At 41.2% G+C, this 23,532-nt stretch overlaps 1 protein-coding gene across 18 annotated transcripts in view; it reads right to left on the bottom strand.

Annotated features, from left to right (window-relative positions):
• The window catches only part of svila (supervillin a), a 268,368-nt gene that overhangs the window by 33,776 nt on the left and 211,060 nt on the right, over window positions 1-23,532 (bottom strand). For all 18 annotated transcript variants that reach the window (XM_063044309.1, XM_063044320.1, XM_063044308.1 and 15 more), the window contains 9 exons: window positions 21,716-21,808; window positions 19,512-19,598; window positions 18,763-18,946; window positions 17,462-17,634; window positions 12,859-13,014; window positions 9,245-9,381; window positions 4,823-4,970; window positions 2,070-2,215; window positions 505-680 (listed from right to left, as the gene is read on the bottom strand). In XM_063044309.1, coding sequence (XP_062900379.1) covers window positions 505-680; window positions 2,070-2,215; window positions 4,823-4,970; window positions 9,245-9,381; window positions 12,859-13,014; window positions 17,462-17,634; window positions 18,763-18,946; window positions 19,512-19,598; window positions 21,716-21,808 — 1,300 coding nt within the window. The remainder of the gene's footprint in view (window positions 1-504; window positions 681-2,069; window positions 2,216-4,822; window positions 4,971-9,244; window positions 9,382-12,858; window positions 13,015-17,461; window positions 17,635-18,762; window positions 18,947-19,511; window positions 19,599-21,715; window positions 21,809-23,532) is intronic.

Genomic DNA, 23,532 nt, shown 5'->3' with positions numbered 1-23,532 from the left:
TAATTTGTCATTGGTTACTACAATGGCATTGAATTATACAGAAAACATACAACAGCGGAACCCAAAACTGATTTAGGAGCTACTAAACATCAGTGTTTAGATCCGACAGTTTTTCAGAATGTGGAGACACGCTAATCCATACTTAAGCACCCAGCCTCTAGCTCATCCTCCCAATAAATTTTGTTAAGTCTGTATTTAAGATTAGAGCAACTCAATCTCTGAAAGGAAGATAGCCCTTCAGTGCAGTAAATAGACATTATTTACACCAAGCAACTAATGCAACTCCACTAGTCCAGCTGACAAGAAAGATTGATGGCCTCTTCGAAGAAACAGCAGTAAAGAAAGTGCATAATTTTTAAGGATGACTTTAATGCACTGCCTAGCAATCCCCTGGTTCTACACTTACCTAGTTGTGTACATTAAGCACAGCTACTGCATGGAGTTACATATTTAGGGTATCATATGAAAATGTACTGTAAAGTGCTAATCTAAAGTTAAAGCTACCTTGGTATCAGAGGATTGCATTCGCCTGGATCTAGAGGGTTGATGTCACAGTTTGTGTAATCAAAGGTTCCATTCCACAAATGCTTTGCCAACTGGAATGCCACCTTTCGTTGTGCCAGTGTGACTGCTTTCCCATGCCACACGTACACTTCACTGCCAAAATCGAACACCAGCACCTAAGGAAGTCAGAAAACCGTATAAAACCTACAGAAACTAATTGGAAAATGCACAACAAATTCAAGTTATACACATGTAGATCGTCTCCAGATGAGTTATTGATTTAATTAGCAATCATGCACAGCTTGGATACCTCCAGTCTTCACTCGCACTTTAGCTTGACTGTTGAATTTCGCATGAGAAAGAGGCACACACAAATATGTCCCCGTGCATCGTGCCAGTTATTTACATAAGCAGAAGAGAGAGCACTACGAGAAGGCAGGGAACCTTTTGTACTCTCCTGTAGTTATGTAAAATCTAGCAACTATGGTGAGAAAGTGAAAATTTTACCACCTTTTGTAAACCTTTCCCAGTGCAGTTCAGCCATTCATGGTCATGTTCTGGAATTTCCCCCCTTACATATCCCTGCTACATTCCCCTTTAATAACACTTCTTCCCTTCCGACACAAGGCTTCTGTAATGCATCTGCACAGTTGAATGTTGAAAACATGTCAATGGAATAAAATCAGAGAAAGCTGGAAACAATAAACAAATCAGACAGTTACAATGGAAAGAGCTGCAGAGTTGATGTTTCAAAATCATCAGAACTCCTATTCAGCATCTTCTTTGACAATTCAAGTTTGTTTCTCTAATTCAAGTGCTTTGTCCTTGTGCATATACATACACATAAAAATCAACTGGTTTTGGCGTTGGGCTAACAACCCTGAAGTCAAAGATAAATATATATCACTCTCACAATGGCAACCTGAGGGACCAGAAAAATAGTCGTAAATCTGAAGGATTTTCAAAATCAGTTTGGTTTATCAGACTTCTTCAGTGAGGGCAACTGTCACCCAAGCTTCCTGGGAGCTGGTGGAGCCACATTCATCCACTCTACTGTCAGCTTTCCAGCTTTCTCTGACTGCAATCTAGAGTGAACAATAAACACTATAAAAGAAAAAAATAACAGCCTTTACAGCTGAGTTGCAAGTTTACTGTCATCATCTACACAAGGACCTTTGTTCTTTAACTATACACTCTAACCTATTGAAAAGGTAGTAACTCCAGGACTATGAAAAGTTCTCAGTCATATGTAGTGATTTGACATTGACACATCAGAGCAGATACGGCAGTAGATCACCTACCTGTGATCGGAACATCAATTTAAACCTTAGACAACATCCACTGTCATGTGGAGCATTGGACAGGAAGATCCTATAACTTTTCACCTTAAAACAGAGTAGTACAGCACAGGAACAGGACCTTCGCTCCACAGCATTTCTGCTTTCTTTTCCACGGCTCAACTATAGTGCTTCAGTAAGCTGAGTAAGCTGACTAGCACAGTCATAGACCCCATAAACTGGGAACCAAATGGCTTAAGTAAAAAGAATTCAATGAAAAGTACTTACATCTTTCGAATTAAGCAAAGAACAACGTGGTATTTTCCCCCAGAAGTCATCATCGGGGACAAGCTTATCACCTACTAGACGATAAATACAATTGGTTTCTACTATTGCACTTTCATACAGTTCATCTTCATCAGGATTTCCTGCTCCTGTTGGGGGAGAAAAAACACAGAACAGTTTCTTCAGATATAATCCCACTTTGCAAAACTTTAACATATATCTAGATCTTTCCATTAACTGATGGCGAACAGATACCCTGTACAATACAGAAACAGAAGGGCTTAGAAAGGAATGGATCCATTATCTTGACAGATTAACTTTTCTAATTAAGTTGGTCACAGCAGGGCAAACTTGGACAGCCTTGCCAGTGATGTCCACCCATGATTATATTGATCAGCAACCCACATTTATTCACACTCCTCTTGCCAGACTCAGACATACAGCACAGAACCAGACCTTCGGCTCAGTATGCTCATGACAACCATTTTGTCCATCCACTTTAATCTATTTGCCTGCGTTTTGATCATATCCTTCAATTCCCTGCCTATTTAATTGCTTGTCTAAATGCCTCTCAAACAAAGTGATTGCACCTAATTTCACCACTTCCTATGGCAATGAGTTCCAAAAATCAACCACTTTGTGTAAAAATAACTTATCCCTGAAATCATTCTAAACCTTTTCCCTCACTTTAAACGAATGATGCCTTGTTTATTTATATGCCTATAATGGGAAACAGGTTTTGATCTATCTGTTTTAGAACACAGTGCAGGCCCTTTGGGCCACGAAGTTGTCCTGACCTTCTAACCTACTCTCAGATCAATCTAGCCCTTCCCTCCTGCATCGTCCTCACTCTAGTCTTCCTCCAGTTCTTCACATACATTTAGAATGCCTTGGGGTTTTCCTCAATCCTACTTTCCAAGACCTTCTCATGCCCCTTTCTAGCTCTGCTGTCCATTCTTAAACTCCTTCTTGGCTACCTTATAACCCTCTACAGCCTTGTCTGATCCTGGCTTCCTGAACTCTTTTCTTCATAGAAACGTAGAAATCTAGAGCACATTACAGGCCCTTCGGCCCACAATGCTGGCCCACCATGTAACCTATTCTAGAAACTGCCTAGAATTTTCCTACTGCAGAGCCCTCGATTTTTCTAAGCTCCATGTACCAACCTAAGAGTCTTTTAAAAGACCCTATTTTATCTGCTTCTACTATCTTCGCTGGCACTGCATTCCACGAACCCATCACTCTCTGTGTGAAAAACTTACCTCTGACATCCCCCTTGTACCTGCTTCCAAGCACCTTAAAACTACACCCCCTCGTGTTAGCCATTTCAGCTCTGGGAAAAAGCCTCTGGCTATCCACAGGATCAACGCCTCTCATCATCTTATACATCTCTGTCAGGTCACCTTTCATCCTCCGTCGCCCCAAGAAGAAAAGGCCAAGTTATCAACCACCTTAGTAACCTCCTTGAAAAACTCTTAGACTTAAAGCCAAGTTGAATATCCCTAATCAGGCGCCATCTCTCCAAATACTTATAAATCCTGTCCCTCAGAATAACCATGGTCAACCTATAACTTCCCAGTTTATTCTTACAGGTTTTCTTGAACAATGGAACAACATTAGCTATCCTCTAGTCCTCTTGTGTCTCCCAAACCAACTGCGCTGTGTAAACACCTTCATACAACCGCAGTGGTTCCAGAGCCTCAACAGCAATTAGGGATATGCAATCGAATCCTCAGTGAAACAAAAGGAATGAATAATTTCTCTGCAGCTGCTGTCTCACAATTGCAGACCCAGGTTTGACCCTGACCTCAGCGCTGTCTGTGTGGACATAGCACCTTTTCGCAGAAACCCTATGGGTTTCCTCCCATCTCACAGGTCCGTGGGTTAATTTGTCACTAGAAATCAGCCCTAGGTCAGTGGCAGAATCCGTGGAGAGCTGATAAAAATGTGGGAAGAATAAGATTGTAAATGGGTGATCATAGGCTTGGTAGACTGAATGGCCTATTTCTGTGCTATCTCTTCTTATGATTCGGTGACTAAATAGGCACTCGGGCTGTTTCTCTCAGTGCACAGAGTCTCTTTGAGAAGTGAACAGAAGTTGGTGTGTTAAATCCAGGTCTATTAGCTTCACATTTATTGAATGTTCCACCCAATCAATAGCCATTTTCTCAAAATACAGAGTCAACATCTTTTTCATTATACGTTCATGCTAAACACTCAAATCTTTTTATTTTCTCCATCCTGCTGTTAATCTTTCTCCACTCCTTCTATAATGCCGTTGGCTTCTTGCCTTGTTACTAGCCAGCAGATTGGCCAAGTAGTCCTCATCATCCAGAAGGCTTGACATTGAATGTTATTATGCCATCTGATTTTGGTAGATGCCAGAGACAGGTCTGATTATCAGCACACAACAGCAGTAACTAGCAGTTGGGTTTCTGCACAAGTATGATAGCCCTAACCAATTAGAATTTAACGAGCAATTTCAACAAAGACTTAAAGACTAGTTGGAGCATAGCAAAGATCCAACTGTGTGAAGTATAGATTTTTTTCATGCAAACCTAATTGGAGGTGAAATTTATTTTAAAATATGAATATAAATGTTTCTCATTCCTACACATATTTTCACTTCCACACAATTCAATTTGTTCAAGATGTGATCATCTTTAAACATTCAGTGTTTGTAGATTAAGTATACATTTCTAGTAATATGATCAGAAGCTACTAATTACAATATAAAATATACATGCTTTCATTACCTTGGTAGCTTGACTGACCACCTAAGAGTCTCCAGAATTCTTTGGCTGTTTTTGTATGGGTGTTAATTCCTTCTTCTATAGTAGCCACATATGGTGCTCTGCAACCAAGATCCCTCTTAGTCTGAATAAACGATGCCAGCTCCGAAGCCTGAAGAAAGGAAACATCAGGAAATTCAAAAATTCAATACTATTTGAAGTGAATTTTTAAAGCATGATCAACATTTTGAAGAAATGAATCGACCAGGTTTATATAGTCACAATTCAATCAAAACAGCCACATAATTTGGAATACCGGTAAGCATAAAGTATTGGGTGACTGGCAGGAGGCAAAAAATGGGAACCAAGGGGGTCAATTCCGGTACAAAGATAGGTGGAGGTGCAGGTCGTGATGAGGAAGTAGGGAGTCCGCAGACGGACTTAGACAGATCAGGAGAGTGGGCAAAATAGCAGATGGAATACAGTGGCAGGAAGTGTATGGTCATGCAGCTTGGAAGAAGGAATAAAGACTATTTTCTAAACAAGGATGAAAAAAATCAAAAATCCTTGTGCAAGATTCCCCAAGAGGTTAACTTACAGGTTGGGTGGATGGTAAAAAAGCCAAATGCGATGTTAGCATTCAATTTGAAAGGACTAGGATACAAGAGCAAAGATGTGCTGCTGAGGCTTAAAAGGTGTTGGTCAGACTGCACTCGGAGTATTGTGAGCAGTTTTGGGCTCCTCATCTGAGAAGAATGTGCTGGCATTGGAGAGGGTCCAGAGGAGGTTCATGAGAATGATTCTGGGAATGAAAGGGATAACATATGCGGAGTGTTTGATGGCTTTGGGCCTGTACTAAGAATGAGTGGGACTCTCATTGAAACCTATCGCATGTTGAAAGGGCTAGACTGAGTGGATGCGGAGAGGGCGTCTCCTACAGTGTGGGAGTCCAGGACTGGTTGGGACAGCCTCAGAATAAATGGGACGTACATTTAGAACGGAAATAAGGAGAAAGTTCTCTAGCCAAGGGTGGTGAATCCAATGAATTCAATGCCACAGTCGGCTGTGGAGGTCATTATGTCTATTTAATGCAGAGGCTGATAGGTTCTTGGTTAGTTAGTCAGGGTGTCAAAGATTGCGGGGAGAAGTCAGGAGAATGAGGTTGAGAAGGATAATAAATCCGCCAAGATGGAATGGTCGAGCAGACTCAATGAGCTGAATGGCCTAATTCTGCTCCTGGGTCTTATGGTTTTATTAATCTGGCTTTACTCTGCACTGTAGTGAATATAATCTCAACGGATAGTGAATTAGAATCTGAATTTGTACCTAGGTAACCTACACAGGACAGAAATAGGCCTTTTGACCCACAACATTCATGCCCACCTTTACCTGAACTTTTTCCACAGCATTCTTGTCCAGGCAGTCCTTAAATATTCTAAGAGTATCCATCTGTACCACCTACTCGGGCAGAGTGTTTTGGATTTTATACACTCTCTGATCCTTTCTAAATCTCTCACCCCTTACCCCAAAATCATCCCCTCTGGCTTCAGGTACTTCTGCTTTAGGCAAATTTTCTGATGAATGACCCTAGGGGGTACCCTCTCATAATTTTGTGAACCTCTATCAGCATCATATTGGCCTCCTCTTCTCCAAGGAAAGCAAACCCAGCCTAGCAGTCTCCTCTCATAACTGAAGTATTCTTTCCCAGGTCACATCCTGATGAATTTCCTCTGCTCTCTTCAATGCAATCACGTACTTCCTATAGTTTGGTGGCCAGAACTGTGCACAGTAGTCCAGCTGTGGCCTAATTTATTTTTTGCTTGTACCTTCAAGGATCCTTGAGCTTGTACACAGAGGTCCGTATGTTCTTCAGTACTCCCTAGGGCCCTACCATTCACTGTGCTATGTTTTACTCTCAGCTACTCTTCTCAAAGTGCATCATTTAGAAATCATTCCTATCTAAGTTGTTCATCTATGAAAGAACACAACAGTTCAACTTAATGTCAGGGAATGCATACAGTATGCAACCTGAAATCCTTACTCTTTGCAGAGACATAAAAAACAAAGAACAAAAACCCGAAAAACATTAGAACATCAAAGCCCTGGTTTGGATCTCTGTGCAACTGTACTGCTCACTGGCTTTCAGTCACAATAGCAACCCACTGACTTTGCCAATTTTTAATTGGAATTGGAATGTTATTGTCACACGTACCAAGGTGAAGTGAAAATTGAATTGAATTGAATGATCTTTATTGTCATTATACATAGGTACAATGAAATTCTGTTTGGCTTCCTCTCAGGCAATTAAAGCTTGTATCACTTACTGTTTACACAGATCAATTCATTACACAGTGCACTGAGGTAGTCCAGGGTGAAACAACAGAATGCAGCATAAAGGGCAATAGCTACAGAGAAGGTGCGGTGCCCATAGACAGTTAATGTGCAAAATCGTAACGAGGTACATAAAGTAGATGGTGAGGTCCTATATTCTCATCAGCTCCTCCCTCAGCCAATTAACTGACCAATTCACATACTTTTGGGATGTGGGAGAACCCAAAACACCTGGAGGAAACCAACATCACACAGGAAGAACTCCACGAGTACCACACGTCAGGATTGAACCCGAGCCTCCAGCTCTGCAAAGCAGTGGTTGTGTCAGCTGTACCACTGTCCCATTGCTTCAGAGCTTTAGCTTATGACAGAAGGAAGCCATTCTATCAGATCTATACCAGCTCCCAGCAGAGGAATTCCATCTGTCCTATGGTTCCCTCTCATTTCCCATTAATCCTGCAATTTATTCACTTTTGCGTGTCCATTTACACCCTTTTGATTCTTCTACATTTACGAAGAGGTAATATAACAGCCAATTAAACACTGTCCTGGTTTTGGGATACAGGGGAGAAACCAGAATATGCAAAGGAAGCCACAGACAGAATCACGGGGAGAATACAACTTGAGTCTAGAAATAGAGCCCATGCTTTCGGATTAGGACTCAAACACTTAGGAAAGCAATAAGAGAATTTTATTTTGATTCTGATTTTTCAAATACTGCACCATAATCAATGTTCAAGGCAGAATTTGACAGATTATTGAACATTGAGGGAGCTGGTGTAATAATGGAGCAGAACTTTGCATGTCCATATTCATGTATATGAGTTCAATAGTATTGTTCACTATTAACATACATGTTAATTGTTAAAACTCTAATGACTGAGAAAAGTGTGCATATTGCCCAATTAAGGAATGATCACCGCAATGAATACTCGAAACAAATTGAGGAGGGGGGTAGAGGGGAGAAGAGAGAGGGGGGCAGCGTGTGGGAGAGAGAAGGGTGAGAGAAACAGTCAAAAAGTCAGAGACAGGAAGAGAGAGAGGGAGATGTTGGTGGACACACAAATAGAGAATGAGATCTAGGAGTTTTTCGTATCACACTTTGGGCTGACTGTTTCATTCACACCATATTGTTGTCTGTTTGTATCAGAAGTGGCCAAAAACTCTCAATGACAGATTGGAGCTTCCATCAATATCAATGTGCACAATCCCCATTCCCACATGAAGTGTGTGATGTCTGGACAGCCAGGATCTGGCAACATCTATACTCTCAAGATAATGGGGGAAGGGGGCTGTAACACTCACCGCCAGAGAGAATGGGCCACACATTTAGCTGTGATCTTATTGAATTCCTGGAGTAGGTTGGAGGGTGGCCAGACCCAATCCCATTTCTTGTATCAGTTTATAATATGGCAGGGTGTGAAAATTGATTTCAGTGGCTGACTGAATCAGTTAAATTACTCTTGTGGAAACACAGAATTAATTCCACAGTATTTGTAATTTTGTTTACTTCCAATTTGTTCAGAGTTTCCTCAGTATAACAGACTTCCTCCTACTTTTATTTGGTAGTTTAAAACAAATAGAGCAAAGCACACTTGTATACCAATCTCACTTGTTAATCCTGCCAAAATAGAAACTAAGAGTTGGATTTAATGAATCCCCTGAACCATACTTGGGCAATCTAATGGTTTATTGTGTCTCTTGCAACATGCAAAAGGAAGTGGAACAAGAGAACAGACTTCTGTTAATTGTTCTGCATTTCTCCCTGTAGCACATCTGAACTTCATTTCTTAGCTAACCGCTCCATAAGTGCTGTATCCAGAGGAAGTTTTCGCATCCTGTCAGGTGCATTACTCTTTTCATAGCCACTAAAATGACCGGAAGACCAGGTACCTGGGTAGCTCACCAGAAACAAACCCACACACAATCCTATGAAATACACAGCTTCTGAAATCCTGCCTCATGCAGACATCTGGCAGGAAGCACTGTTTATGTGCAGTGGTGAAATGTTCTGTAAACAACCTTCTAATTTATGTTCTTGAAAGAGGTGCGGAAACCTTGAGAATCTATCATTAAGTCTGTTTGCACAGGCATTTACATACAGTGCAGACTAACCTTAGCTTTCTCAATCACATTGGTAAATTCTCCTGTCCACAGGAAGCAGTGCTGAGGAGCTAGCAGCAAGAAACAGTCCCCACTATTCAGCGACGATGCCCTTGGTTCCACTAGTCTGGTTTGGATATGCCTCCGACCTAGGAAATCAAGTTAGGAATTATTTCAGTTCAATATTTTGTCCTGCGTAACTGCTTGAAACATGTGCAAACCTAGCATCTAGGAACACTTTGGTAGTTTACAATTTCAGTTCCATCAACTAAACCAGAACCTCCAAGAGAACCACAACCTTGTTGCAGTGTTTAAGGCTTGCGTGCCTCAGTGAGGTTGGCTGGTGTCAGAGCATTTTACTTTGGCTCTTCGTAGGGTCACCCATGTCAAAGGGCAGAGGCCAGACAAAGAGTGGTCTACCAGTCCTCCAGGTTTGGTGGTTCAACCCCGACTGGTAAAACAAAATTGTTATGGAAACAGCAATGAAGAATCCTTTTATACCTGAGTGCAATGGTATTTCTGAATGTCCAGAAATGTTGCGTGACTGATGTAGTGAAAACAGAGAGGAGACTACGGACATAATGAAGGAAGCCCTAAACACTGCCAGATATAGTGGACCTTCATTGCTAAAAGCCAATGGCGTAACGGCAGTAAGTACCTAAACCAGAAAGAAGTACAAATATAGCAAAACAAACTTAAATGTGATATTCTATAAATATAGTTGCTGGACAATTAAGTTCTTAGCTATTTAAAGAAGTCTACTGACTTCTGCATTGAATTCTTACACGCAGTTGAAGAGCTTTCTTCTTTTCGTGTCCGATCATACCAGGTCAGGTGCGGTATAGTCTGGAGGACATGCAACAACCAAGACCCGATGCACAGTCGTGCTTCCTCCACCCCACTGTGGAACAATGATCGATTTTGTCCGAGCTGCAGAAGGCACCATTTAGACACTGATGTTTCTCTAATTCCTTTGCTCAACAGGTCATTCTCATTTCTAAATGGGATTCCCAGAACGCTGTACTTTGGAAGTTATGGCAGGCTTCCTGACTAGTGCAAGACCAGCTAAACTCCTATTTAAAGGAAGAACCATTCAAGGCTTTAGGCCCAAAACTGCAAACATTTATAATTCTATAGATGGTGCCTGACCCACCGAGTTCCTCTACCATTTTGTGTGCATTGCTGAAGGGAGAATTTAACATTCATGAAGCATTTCTCCCAAATGCTTGGAATATCCTATCTGCCTCAACACCAATTACTTTTAAATTCAGTGTTGGAAAATATGGCAGACAATCTGCACAGAGCACCAGATGGCAAATTGCAACAACTTAAATCAGGGACACCTAAACCAAAACCAAAAACGCAGATAGAAAATAAAACAAAAACAAGATGTGGGAAGGCTGAAATAAATGCTGGGTAGGTCGGTAGATCACACAGCATCCTTGGAAAGAGAAACAGTTAACTTTTCACATTGACAAACTGCACCAGAACTGGAGAAGTGAGATTTCAATGTTTATTAATCTGTCTGGTTATTAGGTTAATGAGTTCAGTTGAAAAGCAAAAAAAAAGGACATATAAAGCTGTGAAGTGCAGGTCAGAGCTGCAGTGGAACTGGTAATCAAAAGGGGATTGTCGCAAATGCCAAGAGACAGTGTCTGATGAGAGACAAATACCCAGTTAACATTACAAATGGATAACCTTACACAAAAAGCAGCCAGTTCAGTTCTAAAGGTGGAGAGGGAGTCATCTGAAATCATTGAATTCAACATTGAAAAGCAAAGGCTTAGTGTGTCCATTCGGAAGACAAGATGCCAGTCCTCAAGCTTACACAAGGCTTTTCTGGAGCAGTGCAGGAGGCAATTGATAGGAAGGTCAGAATGAGCCTCGGAAAGCTCATGGTTGCCCCTGCAGACGGAACAAAGGTTTTCCATAAAGCAATCACTCAATCTGTTTGATTTCTCTACCATACAGAAAATCACATTTCAGCAATGTATGAAATTGGAAGATGTGCAAGTGAATTACTATTTCACCTGGAGCACTGCTTGGGCCCCTGCACAATGGGAAAAGTCAAAGAAAGGTTCCAAGTGTTTCATCTCCTGCTGTTATATGGAAAATTACCATGAAATGAGAATGGTTGGTGGAGTTGCAAATGTAAACTAGGGAATCAAGAAAAGAATGGTTTCATTGAGATCCTCAAGGTGTGCTGGGAAATACTGTTTCACCTGCTTATTAAATCTGGCAAAAGATGTGGAGGCCAGCGAGAAGGAAAGCGAAGACCAGGGGAACTATCCTTGCTCTGGCTAGAAGCAGAGGTGTGGGAAACATGAGATGTGATCTGGGGCTTCTGTCAACTGCAATGGAGGGAGGGGGATGCCATTGTTAAAGAAAAAGAAGTCCTCTCAGAAATACTGATTGGAAAGTCTCAGAAGAATGACATTGGAGAACTAGCTATTTCCATGATCCTTCTGTTGTTAACAGATTTAGCAATAGTTCTGATCAATACTTCAAATGTTTTTTATACATGCTCCTTTCTTCTCTCTCTCTACAGGTCACCTCATTAACCAGACAGCTCTGAAAATACTGGAATCATCCACAGCTCACTGTAGAGATAGTCACTTCGTTTCATCCAACCTTTCCCTGTGCTCTCTTGACTAACTAACTAACTTGCTTCCTCATTTGTTCTGATGAAGGCAGTGAAACATTAACCCCTTTTCTCTTTTCCAGAGATGCTGGTTGATTTGTTGATTGCTTCCATTATTTCCTCTTTTTTTATGGTCACTTCGTATCTTCATTATTCCATGGTGCTTGAGACCCCCAGAGAATGCCATCCTCCTACAAAATGCTGCCGCTGTGGAGATCAAGGAAGGAGTGTTTGTGGTTGGTGGTCAGTTGGAGAGATGGCCAAGGTCCGGGCTATGAGCACTGACTGGAGTTGGGTGCAAAGGGGAATTGTGGCAATTGTTCTGAGGTGGGGAAATTACAAAAATGCAGAACCTCACACTCAAACTTATGTGAGTCTAAGGCTCTGAATGTTTGTAGTTTACCCACTTAGCATAGTTTGGTGTGGGTGACCCAAGTTGATGTGTGCTCCCTGATGTCACTATAATGTCCAGACCTTAGGGTCTCCTGTACCTGGAAGCACTGTCAACAATTTCAATAGATTTGAATACTTCTATCAGAATTTTACAAATTCCTACAGAGCTAAAAGATAACATTACCCACAACCTGATGAAATAAGCCCGTGCCAAGTCCCAAAGCAAACACCTGATCGAGACATGGGCTTTTACCATTGCAAGTCACTAAAGCAATGTTGCATCATCTTGAATGCAATTATTACAGGAAAGATATTGCTCAAAATCAGATTTGTACTTGCTCCCTTCTTTCCCTCCTCCTCCTCAAAAATCCTACTGCTCTGGATTTTGTTTCTAGGCATGAAAATGACAGTTGAAATCATTTAGCAATTCAACACTTAAGCCATGTTTCAACTTACTGTTTTAAAAAGGACTTGTTTAGATTTAAGCTGTTCTGCATATTGTCAGAAATTGCATAGGGACATGGGAATACTGTTTTTTTCCCAAGATAACATTAAAGGTCGGGCAGCTGTTCATGAAAGAATGACTTCTAACCTTTAATTTGCAGCAACATCAGCTTTTTGTATGGCACAGCACTGTTGTTTGACACTTGTTCTGTTGAATTCACGTTTCGGAGGTTGACGCTGCTGAAATCCTCTTTGCTGGCCAGCCCAGCTAATGCCATTTCCGAAAAGTTAGAGTTTTTTGACACTGGTTAAAAGATTAAAAAAAAGAGAATCAAAGCTGTAAGAAGACATAAAATCCAGACTTACAAAAAATACACTTTATGACCTACAGATATTCAAAAATGATTCCATATGACCATAAGAGCAGTATTAGACCATACAGACCATTGAATTTGCTCTGCCTGATGACTGCTATCACGACTGATTCATTATCCCTCCAAGTCCGATTCTCTTGCATTCTCCCCGTAACCTTTGACACCCTAACTAGTCAAGAACTATGAATATAATCAGTGGCTTGGCCTCCACAGCCGTTTGTGGCAATGAATGCCATAGATTCACTACCCCCGGCTAAAGAAATTCCTCCTCATCTATGTTCCACATGGATGTCCCTCTATTCTGAGGCTGTGCCACCACAGGAAACATCCTCCCCACATCCTCACTATCCAGACCTTTCAATATCTGATAAGTTTCGATAAGATCCCCATCTCATTCTTCTAAAAAATATCCAGTGAGTATAGGCCCAGAGTCACCAAATGCTCCTCGTTATGTTAACCCTTTCATTCCCAGAATAATTTTCATGACCCTCCTCTGGAGCCTCTCCAATGCCAGCACATCTTTTCTCAGATGTGAGAAACTGCTCAAGTACCCTCAGTGCTGTCTGACCAATGTCGTATAAAGGCTCAGCATCACATCGTTGCTCTTATAATCTCAGCCGCTCAAGATGAATTCCAACATTGCGTTTGCCTTCCTTACCACCAGCTCAACCTGCAAGCTAACCTTTAGGGAATCATGCACAAGGAGTCTGCAGTAAGAATCCTAAAATGTCGGCCAGGGAGCGCAAGGAACAATTGCTGGGATCAAATGTGTGATGTGCGGGGGAAGGGTGACCTGGGTGCTAGGTGACCAAAGTATTGTCTCTACAGACCTGAACTGTAGTGCCCGAGGCAACTGTCACGTGATGGGACAAAGGATTGACCCAGGTAGGGGTGGAGGGAAGCAAACAGGATATAAAAGAATTAACACACCGGTGGTGAGGTCTCTTGGATTTGGGCTCACCACAGGTTAGGTCGTGACTGATGCTGTGGACCGATTTGGAACAGGGCGTTGCAGTTAAATGGGCTCAGGCACACTTCTGAGACAAGTACCACCTGTTGTAACTTAGCAATAGTGTTTTGTGTGCAGCATTGTGTACGTAAGACTTATTTCTATTGGATCTGCGTACAGTCCTCAACTCCTGGCACAACAGACTCCCCAGTCTGTGTTTCTTCTGGATGTCCTGGCTTCCTCATACGTGTCAATGGACATTGCATTAATTGCCCTCGTGTATCGTTGACTGCCTTGGTAATGGTAGATTCCAGGGCCAGCTGTTTGGAATGTGAATAGAATAAAATGTAATTTGTGGAAATGGGTGCTTAATTGTCGGTGTGGGCTTGGCCAGTTAAGGAGCCGATTCCAGGTAGTATAATATTGTGATTTTAGGACAATGGGGAGAACTTCTCCACTTCATAAGATATAGGAGCAGAATGAGGCCATTTGGTCCATTGAGTCTGCTCCGCCATTTCATCATGGCTAATCCATTTCCCTCTCAGCCCCAATCTCCTGCATTCTTCCCCTATCCCCTAACGGCTGACCAATCAAGAGTCTATCAACCTCTGCCTTAAGTATACATAAAGACATGGCCTCCACAGCTGTGTGTGGAAATGAATTCTACAGATTCAACATTCTCTGGCTAAAGAAGTTGCTCCTCATCTCTGTTCTAAATGGACGTCCCTCCATTTTGAGGATGTTTCCTCTGGTCTTAGACTCTCTCTCCATGGGAAACATCCTCTCCACATCCACTCCATCGGGCTTTTCATCATTCAATAGGATTCAATGAGATCCCCCCCTCATTCTTCTGAATTCCAGCGAGTACAGGCCCAGAGACATCAAACGCTCCCTATATGAAAAACCTTTCAATCCCGGAATCATTTTTGGGAACCAAACCCTCTCCAATGTTGGAAATCCACTTGTTTGAAATCTAGTCCTGGAGACTTGCAGGTGAGGTTAACATCTCAACTGAGAAATGGTGTTTCACTACTTCAGTACTGTATTGAAGTGGCTAGTACCAAAGGCAAAAAGTTTCTTTTGGGAAGCAGACAGAATGGATATACAGCACCTCCTCGGGCCACAAACGAAGGTGACCTCACTATATATGTCCTTCAAAATAACATGATTTTGTGGCAAGTATAATATTTCCACAAGAGAAAACTAGCAAAAAAAAATTAAAACTGAACAAAAACATTTGCTCAGTTCTTTCCTGAAAAGGTAGGGAAGATATTCTCCATGGGCTCCCCTCCTGCCATGACTAGGACAAAGTCAGGTTGGTGGAGCAACACTTCATATTCTGCTTGGGTAGCCATCAATCTGAGAGTTTTCCAACTTCTGGTATCTCCCAACTCTCCTTCTCTTTTTCTCCCCCATTCTGCATTCAGGTTACCCCTTCTCTGCTCCTCACCTACCCATCTCCTCCTTAACATTCCCCTTCTCTTTCCCTTTCTTCCACAGTCAATTGTCCCCTCTTATTAGTCTTTCTTCTTCAGCCTTTTACCTCTCCTAGCTATCACTTCCCAGCTTCTTACTTCATTCCCCCATCCTTCTCCCACCTTCCCCCTCACCAGCTTTCACCTATCACCCGCCAGCTGGTACTCCTTCCCCTCCTCCCCCCCAAACATCTTACTCAGCTTCTGCTCCCTTCCTTTCCAGTTCCGACGAGGGGCCTTGGCCTGAAATGTTTACTGACCTCAGCTGCCTGACTTGCTGAGTTCCTCCAGCATTCTGTGTGAGTTGCTTAAGATTTCAAGCACATAAAGAATCTTGTGTTTGTGCGGTGAGATATCGATCGATCGATCGATATATAAAAGATTCTAAACCTGAACCTGATGCAACAAGGATGGCATAGACAAGAATCTGTTTGTGTGCGAAGCAACTCTACAACTCTCTGATTCTAAACTGAACTCACTCACGAGTAGAGTGGCATTGTGCAGGACTTCAGCAGGGGTTCGGTACAGTAGGAGTAGGGTACACAGAAGATACAGCAGGGCTCTCGCTGCCCAACGGCAACTCCAATTGGCAAGCACACACTCGTAAACATCAAATAAGAGCTTTTTCAGCTCAATTGCAGTGTATCTGATGTAGTAAAATAGCCCCTTAACCTTTGATCAACAAGTAATGGAAAATGCTCTTTTCAAATACCAGAAGGGCAACAACACAACAGTCAAGAGTCAACGCCTTGGGATGGGGAGCATATAAGAGAGTAGATTATTACAAATAAAACTTTAATCTGTACAAGGAAAGATCTCAAGTCTGGCACGATAAGCAGATTTAGACAAAATGATGTTGCAAAATAGCAGAGGCTGTCTGAGAGGATTGAGGCGATAAATCTTCCAGAAAGTATTGATCAAAGTATGCAATCTTACTAAGTAAACGTCGACACTTCGCACCAAGGGAATGAAAGGGCAAAAATGTTTTCATATGAATGATGCAGCAAAAATGTTTTCATATATATCTTAAACTAGAGGCTATGAATAGAAGATTATCGCTAATTTGCCCAATAGATAATTTAGGAAAATCTTCAATCTTCAGGGAATGGTTAGTAAGCGTACAGATGTAATTTAAAAGGAATCTGGGAGTACAAGCAGAAGGGAATAGGATTGTGTTAAATGTAGAGGGATGGTTGGAAGCTCAGATGTGTTAACCATGGCACTGTCCATTGCTTTTCTACTAGCATCCTGCAGTTCAGAGTGAATGTACTGTTCTTTCAAATGTCCCGCTGGGAACCACACTACTCACCATCTTAAAGTTATTGTTATGTACTTCTGAAGTTATTTCCTTTGTGCTTACAAATTTTCAATAATTTCATCCCTGAGAAACTGTTTGGGACACCAGTGTTGGTGTTATGAAAGAAATAGGTATTGGGCTTAAACACCAGCCCTTCTTCCTGCTGTTTCTTGTCTCAGGGAGCGTAGCAGCACTTAGAAGAATTACTTTTTTCCTTTCTTATACAACTTTTCTTGGGCCTGTTCCAAAAGAACCTATTGAACAATCCTCAAAGCTGTTTCTTGAACAATCCCAGAAAATCCTTAAGCCTGGTTTATCTAAAGCAACAGAAATGCATATGACACTAGAGATTATGAAGCAATATCGTGGAGAACAAACGTCAACTGGCTATGAACGTCCTCCATGCAGGTCCCATTATAAAGTGATGAATTGCTGTTCCTTCTGGCACACTGGACTGGTTTTTATGAGGCCGAGTTGCTAGCGCGATGCTGGACAGATGGAAAGCGTGCAAGGAGTCGGCCAGATTCGAACTTGAAGCCGAATGCTGATGCCATTACACCACTGGCTGGCTAAAGTAATGAATGTTTGATATCTAATGTTTCAATAAAAAATCTAAGGAAGTAGCCGTAAGATAATAATGTCAACATTACACTTACTTTTTTCTACTCTTATTCTCTTTGACTCCATAAATGCAATGTTCAAACGCTGCTCTGTATACTCTTGACGGATGTCATCTCTAGCAGCAAGCATTTTAAGTGGATTACGTGAAGACTGAACTTTTCGTGCAGGTTTCATAGCCCGCTTGTGTTCTGCTACTGCAGAGGTCAGCCTAGGTGAGAAAAATAGCTTTATTGTCTACCCACCAGCCGCCATCACCATCACCTTCTAACTCATTTTGCACTTCAGGACATTAAAGATGCTTCTAATGCAAGCAAATAAAACAGCCTCAAAAGAAACAATCCTTACTCCAAAAATGCTCTGTCATTTGAATTTGCAAGCATGCATAAAATATTGCCACAGTACAAATCAAACAATTCTTTAGGTGAAACAGAATTACACAGCACAGAAATATACACTTCAGCCCACTTCACCAATACCGACCCTTTCGTCCATCTACAACTCATCTTGTGTGACTGCATTAGGACCACGTCAGTGCCAGCAGGCATTAATTTACAAAGCAACACACAAAAAATGCTGGAGGGACTCAGCAGGCCAGGCAGCATCTATGGAAAAGAGTCGAAGTTTCCGGCCCAAAACCCTTCATCTAGACTAAAAAAAAGAGACGAGGCCAGAGCAAGGTGGTGGGGAAGGGGAGGAAGAAGTACAAGGTGGTGGATGATGGGTGAAACCGGGTGAAGTAAAGAGCTGGGAAGTTGATTGGTAAAAAAGATAAAGGACTGGAGAAGGGGGAATCTGATAGGAGGGGACAGAAGGCCATGGTAGAAAGGGAAGGGGGAAGTGATGGGCAGATGAGAAGATTAGGTGAGAGAGGCAAACAGGAATGGGGAATGGTGAAGTGGTGATGGTGGGGGGGGGGGGGAGGTAGTTACAAAGTTTCCTTATCCATCTTACTACCACACTCCTTTACCCTGCATCTTCATCTCTCCTTACTGTCTGCCAGGTTGCTTACATTTCCGTACACCTTAAAATCCAATTTCTAATTATACTCAGTTCTGATAAAAAGTCATTAACCTGGAACCTTATTGGCTTGAAATATTAATTTTATTGCCTACCCCACACACACACAGAATCTGCCTAATCAGCTGAGTATTTCCAGCTTTTTGTGCTTTTATGTCCATACAGTTGATCATTCACAGAACGATGAGATGGACATGTTGCAAATGCTTAGTTTTCCTTCTCAACACAAATCTGACAAATAATTCAAATTAAAGCCACATGATCAAGTAATACAATTGTCTATAAAATTCAGATGACATTTGTTTAATCAGTGTCATACTTTGGTACATTGGGATCAAAGATGGCATCAAGATCCTCCTCGTCGATCTCCACAGCTCCTGGTTGAATGACAAGTGTGTTTGCATGTCTGTAGAACCTTGCAAAGGTTTCTTCATCATCAGGTCTCATTACTTCCTTCACCGATTGTCCAGTTACAGTTATGACAGCATCCTGATGTCCTGGTACTGCAGGACAAATATTCAACTGTGTTAATTCCAGAGCAACAAAGACAGAACATGTGTCCTTTGATAGCTGTCTGCAAAAAGGAGCATTGCCAGAAATAATCTTCACAGTGTCAAAGTTAACAAGAAATCGAAAATACCCACCAGAAGCTCATCCAGATTCTTCCCACATTTTCACAAAAAATCTAGTGCTCATTGATAAATTTGATGAATAGCAAATCAGTACCTACTTCTGTGAGAGGGGACTTTAATTGCATTACTATGTGCTAAGCAAGTTGAAACATTCTGTTTTTCAATAGAGCTAAATCTGAATCATACCAATACTCTGGCACTTTGACGTAAATGTTGTCAAAGTGATTGCACCTATTTAGAAAATCTTTTACGGTGAACAATGAGACATCAGCTGTGTTCACATAGCTTCATTCAGGTTTGCACACCCTATCCACGCTCAGGAATCAATTTCAAGATCAACTGTTATAGAATTGTTATAATTTAAGCAAGTTGCACAAAAAAATGAAATATACAAAATACAGCTGGTAGTGGCGACAAAAGAAAAGCAAGCTCTTACTTCTGTTCTGCAGTTTACCCAGGAATGACTCCAATTTATCAAGCTTCCTGTCACTTTCCAAGTGCAAATCAGGTCTGACCTCAATTTCTAGACATGAAAAGAAAGAACGTTAAACTTTGCAAGTTATTCTCATAAAAAAGGGCACAATCTTCAGTTGTTTTTTTTTGTTAGAGGTATGTTTAAAGCCCTGAGACATACATGGTCTTGAATTTATAGCAATAACAGAAAAATTACCTGCATTTGCTGTAATACCTTGCAAAACCCACATAAGCTCAGGAATTTCTGTGCACAAACTATTTAAAAATTTGAAAGTAATTTTAAACTACATATGCTCAGTGATTCAGTATTTATTCCATCATACAAGCTGCTTTCTTCAAGAGAGCCAAGGAAAATCCAGAACGAATGAGAATTTCAGATGTGTACATTCTAATTCCTTTGTGAAATACCCCAAAGATTCTACATTACTGATATATGAAATAGCTGAGTGTTTTCTTTTTTAAAGTATGATATGCCATAGCTACTGCTCAAATTTTAAATTAAGGGATTTTTCCGATGAAATATATTTCAAGTTATAAACACAGGAGATTTATTCTAACCAACACACACAAAATGCTGGAGGAACTCAGCAGGTTAGGCAGCATCTATGGAAATGAATAAACAGTCGACGTTTCAGGCCAAAACCTTTCTTCAGGACTGGAAAGGATGTGGGGAAGATGACAGAATTAAAAGGTAGGAGAAGGGGAAGGAGGATAGCTAGAAGGAGGTAGGTGAAGTCAGGTGGGTAGGAAAGGTAAAGGGCTGGAGAGGAAGGAATCTGATAGGAGAGAAGAGTGGACCATGGGAGAAAGGAAAGGACGAGGGGTCCCAAGGGGACATGATAGGCATGTGAGAAGAATTAAAGGGCCAGAGTGGGGAATAAAATCAGAGGGAAGAGGGAAGGAAATTTTTTCTTTACTGGAAGGAGAAACCAATATTCATGTCATGTTGGAGGCTAACCCAGATGGGTGTTGCTCCTCCATCCAAAGGGTGGCCTCATTAAGGCACAAGAGGCGGCCATGGACCGACATGTTGAAATGGGAATGTTTCACCACCGGTAAGTTCTGTTTTTGGCGGATGGAGCAGAGTTGCTCGATGAAGGGGTCCCCCAGTTTATAACTGGATCTCACCAATGTAAAGGCGACTGCATCAGGAGCACTGGACATAATAGGCAATCCCAGCAGATTCGCAGGTGAAGTGTTGCCTTACCTGGAAGGACTGTTTGGGGCCCTGAATGGAGTCGAGGGAGGAGGTGAAAGGGCTGCTAATAGGCAGGTGTAGCACTTTGGTCGCTGCTGGAAATCTTGAGCAACACAAAATGCTGGAGGAACTCAGCAAGTCGGGCAACATCAATGGGGAGAAATGATATGTTGACATTTTGGGTCGGCCTTTCATTAGGTTTGCTTTGCATTTAAAATTTTCAGGTTCTATTTTAAATGTTTGTTTGCATATAAACAACCTCCCCCCTCCCTTGCATATAACTTTAAAAGATACCTACATTGCTTTCAAAATTTAAAAAAAACATGCACTTTCAAGCTGTGACACTTCAATTTGATAAGTTAATGTGATTAGTAATGCAGGCAGTTTGAGGAGATGCTGCTTCTGGGCCATGAGTCAACTCTCTGAATTGATGCCAGACAGCAGGCACCATTGGAAAAGGAAGTGTTCTTGTCACAGAGATCCCTCGATCCTTCTGGGAAGTTTTTTTTAAGCTCGGCAGCAAACTTTGATGCTTTGCCTCTGACCTCAAGTTCTGAGCCATTAATTTCACAAGTAACTTCCATTGGTGTCAATGAACTAATAGTTAAGAATGAATAATCTCTTCTCGGGCTTCCAGCATTAGGGTCAGGATAAGGTCTCACTCTAAGAAAGAGCTGGAATTCAATTGTAAACAAGGTGGGAGAGGAGAAACCTGATTGGATGAGGACTAACCAATCAAGAGGGAGGGACTACAGGGATATAAATACCACCAGACTGGACATACCCAGGCATCATTCCTGATGAAGACGGCAGAGTTTGTCATTGAAATGTCAGTTATAACTGATACCCGTACCCGGATGGAAGCTTGAGAAGATCTTATTTGTCATATGCGCTGGGAAAGCACTAGATCCTTTATCAATATTGTAAAATAATTTCATGAATATTTTCTCTTAAAAGTGACTCCCCACCTTCATGTGGCTTGGAAATGACTGGTGTACTGTTCTTTATCTTGGATGAAAGAGGTGAAGACAGGGGACTCATGAATGTTGGTGATGCCAAGCCTGTAAGGGAAGAATACAAGTTCAAACAGCACAGGACTATCATTAGTTAAGATCAATTCATCCGACAACATATAGTGGAAACATTTTCTAATGATCAGATAGCATTATTTATCAAGGTAGACAAGGCGAAGAAACCCTGAGAAACTGAACGTAAATAATTAAATTAAATAAACTTCCTAGATGAAATAAATCTACACTTCTTTTTAAACTTGTGGGGTTAATCAAAGGAAGTACAAGCTTTCAATATTTTAAACACAGGGACACAATATCTGTGAACTGTATCAAGCCAAAGCTTTGAAACATGACAGATGTTTGCATTTTGTGCTATATAAAAAGAATTTCTTTGCAGTCAACTCATGAATCAATAAATAAATCTAATGCAAATTGATTTTTTTCTGAAACAGAATAACTTGGTATCTCCTGGACATAAGTCTAAAGAGGACCTTATGCCCCGCATGAGATACAACAATATCTGTATAAGATATTGTTGGATTGTAAGCAGGCATGTAAAATTACATGAAAAGAGTATTTATTTTCCTATACAGCAAAAAGATAGTTATAAGTTTATACAGAAGTAATCCAGTGGTTTAAGCAAACCAGCTATGCATAATTACCACTGGGTACCAATAGATCAGAATCAGATGGACCATCACTGACAGATGTCATCAAATTTGTTGTTCTGGGGTAGCAGTGCAGTGCAAAGTTCAAAGTTTAAGTAAGTTTATTGTCTAAGTACATACATGTCACCATTTACAAGTCTGAGATTCATTTTCTTGTGGGCATTCACAGTAAATATAAAGAGACACAATAGAATCAATACAAGAGTGCACACAACAAGGACAAACAACCAATGTGTAAAAAGACAACAAAATGTGCAAATACAAAAAGAAAAAAATATTAATAATAAATAAGCAATGAATATCCAGAATATGAGATGAAAGTGAGTCCATAGATTGTGTTCAGTTCATTTTTGGGGTGGGTGAAGTTATCCCCTCTGGTTCAATACACCAGAATTACTCTGGGTTATAAATTAATAAACAGTGTAAAAGACTCATAAAGCAGAAATGACCAGGTTCACAGTGCATTTGCTTGAGTCAATGAGTACTGTGTTGGGTTTTGTCAGAGGTGTAAGGAGATATTACATCCTGAAAGCAATTTAGAAAAGACCCACTAGATTGACCCTCATCTGGATATGAGGTATGAGGGGAAGACTGTAAAAATTTAAGATGAAAATGTTGAGAATCTTTAAATGTGGAATAAAATGTGGAAAACCTGTTCTGGCAGAAAACTACTGCAAACTAAAGACTGAGGGTATAAGGGGGGGGGGGGGGAGGAGAACAGGTAGAACTATTAAAATGTAATTCTTTCCGTAAAGCAGCCATTGGCACAGTAGGGAGTGCTGTTGCCTGATAACTCCTTAAGACATAGGATCATAAAATAGAGGAGCAAAATTAGGCCACTCGGCCCTTCGAGTTTGTACTGCCATTCCACCGTGGCTGATTTGTTATCCCTTTCAACCCCAATGACGCATTTTTGACCATGACAAGTGCTTTCCATGTGGAGTCTGCATGTTGCACTGTGATAGTGTGTGTTTTAACCCAGTGCTCCAGTTCCCTCTTACATCTCAAAGACGCGCTGGCTGATAAGTTAATTGACGGGTGTAATTTTCCCTTGGTACAGATGGTATCGAGGAGTCGATAGACTTGTGAAAAAGGATAAATTAT

Source organism: Mobula hypostoma, chromosome 3 (assembly GCF_963921235.1).
Source record: "Mobula hypostoma chromosome 3, sMobHyp1.1, whole genome shotgun sequence".
NCBI lineage: Eukaryota > Metazoa > Chordata > Chondrichthyes > Myliobatiformes > Myliobatidae > Mobula > Mobula hypostoma.
This window is presented reverse-complemented; position numbering and strand designations above follow the sequence as displayed.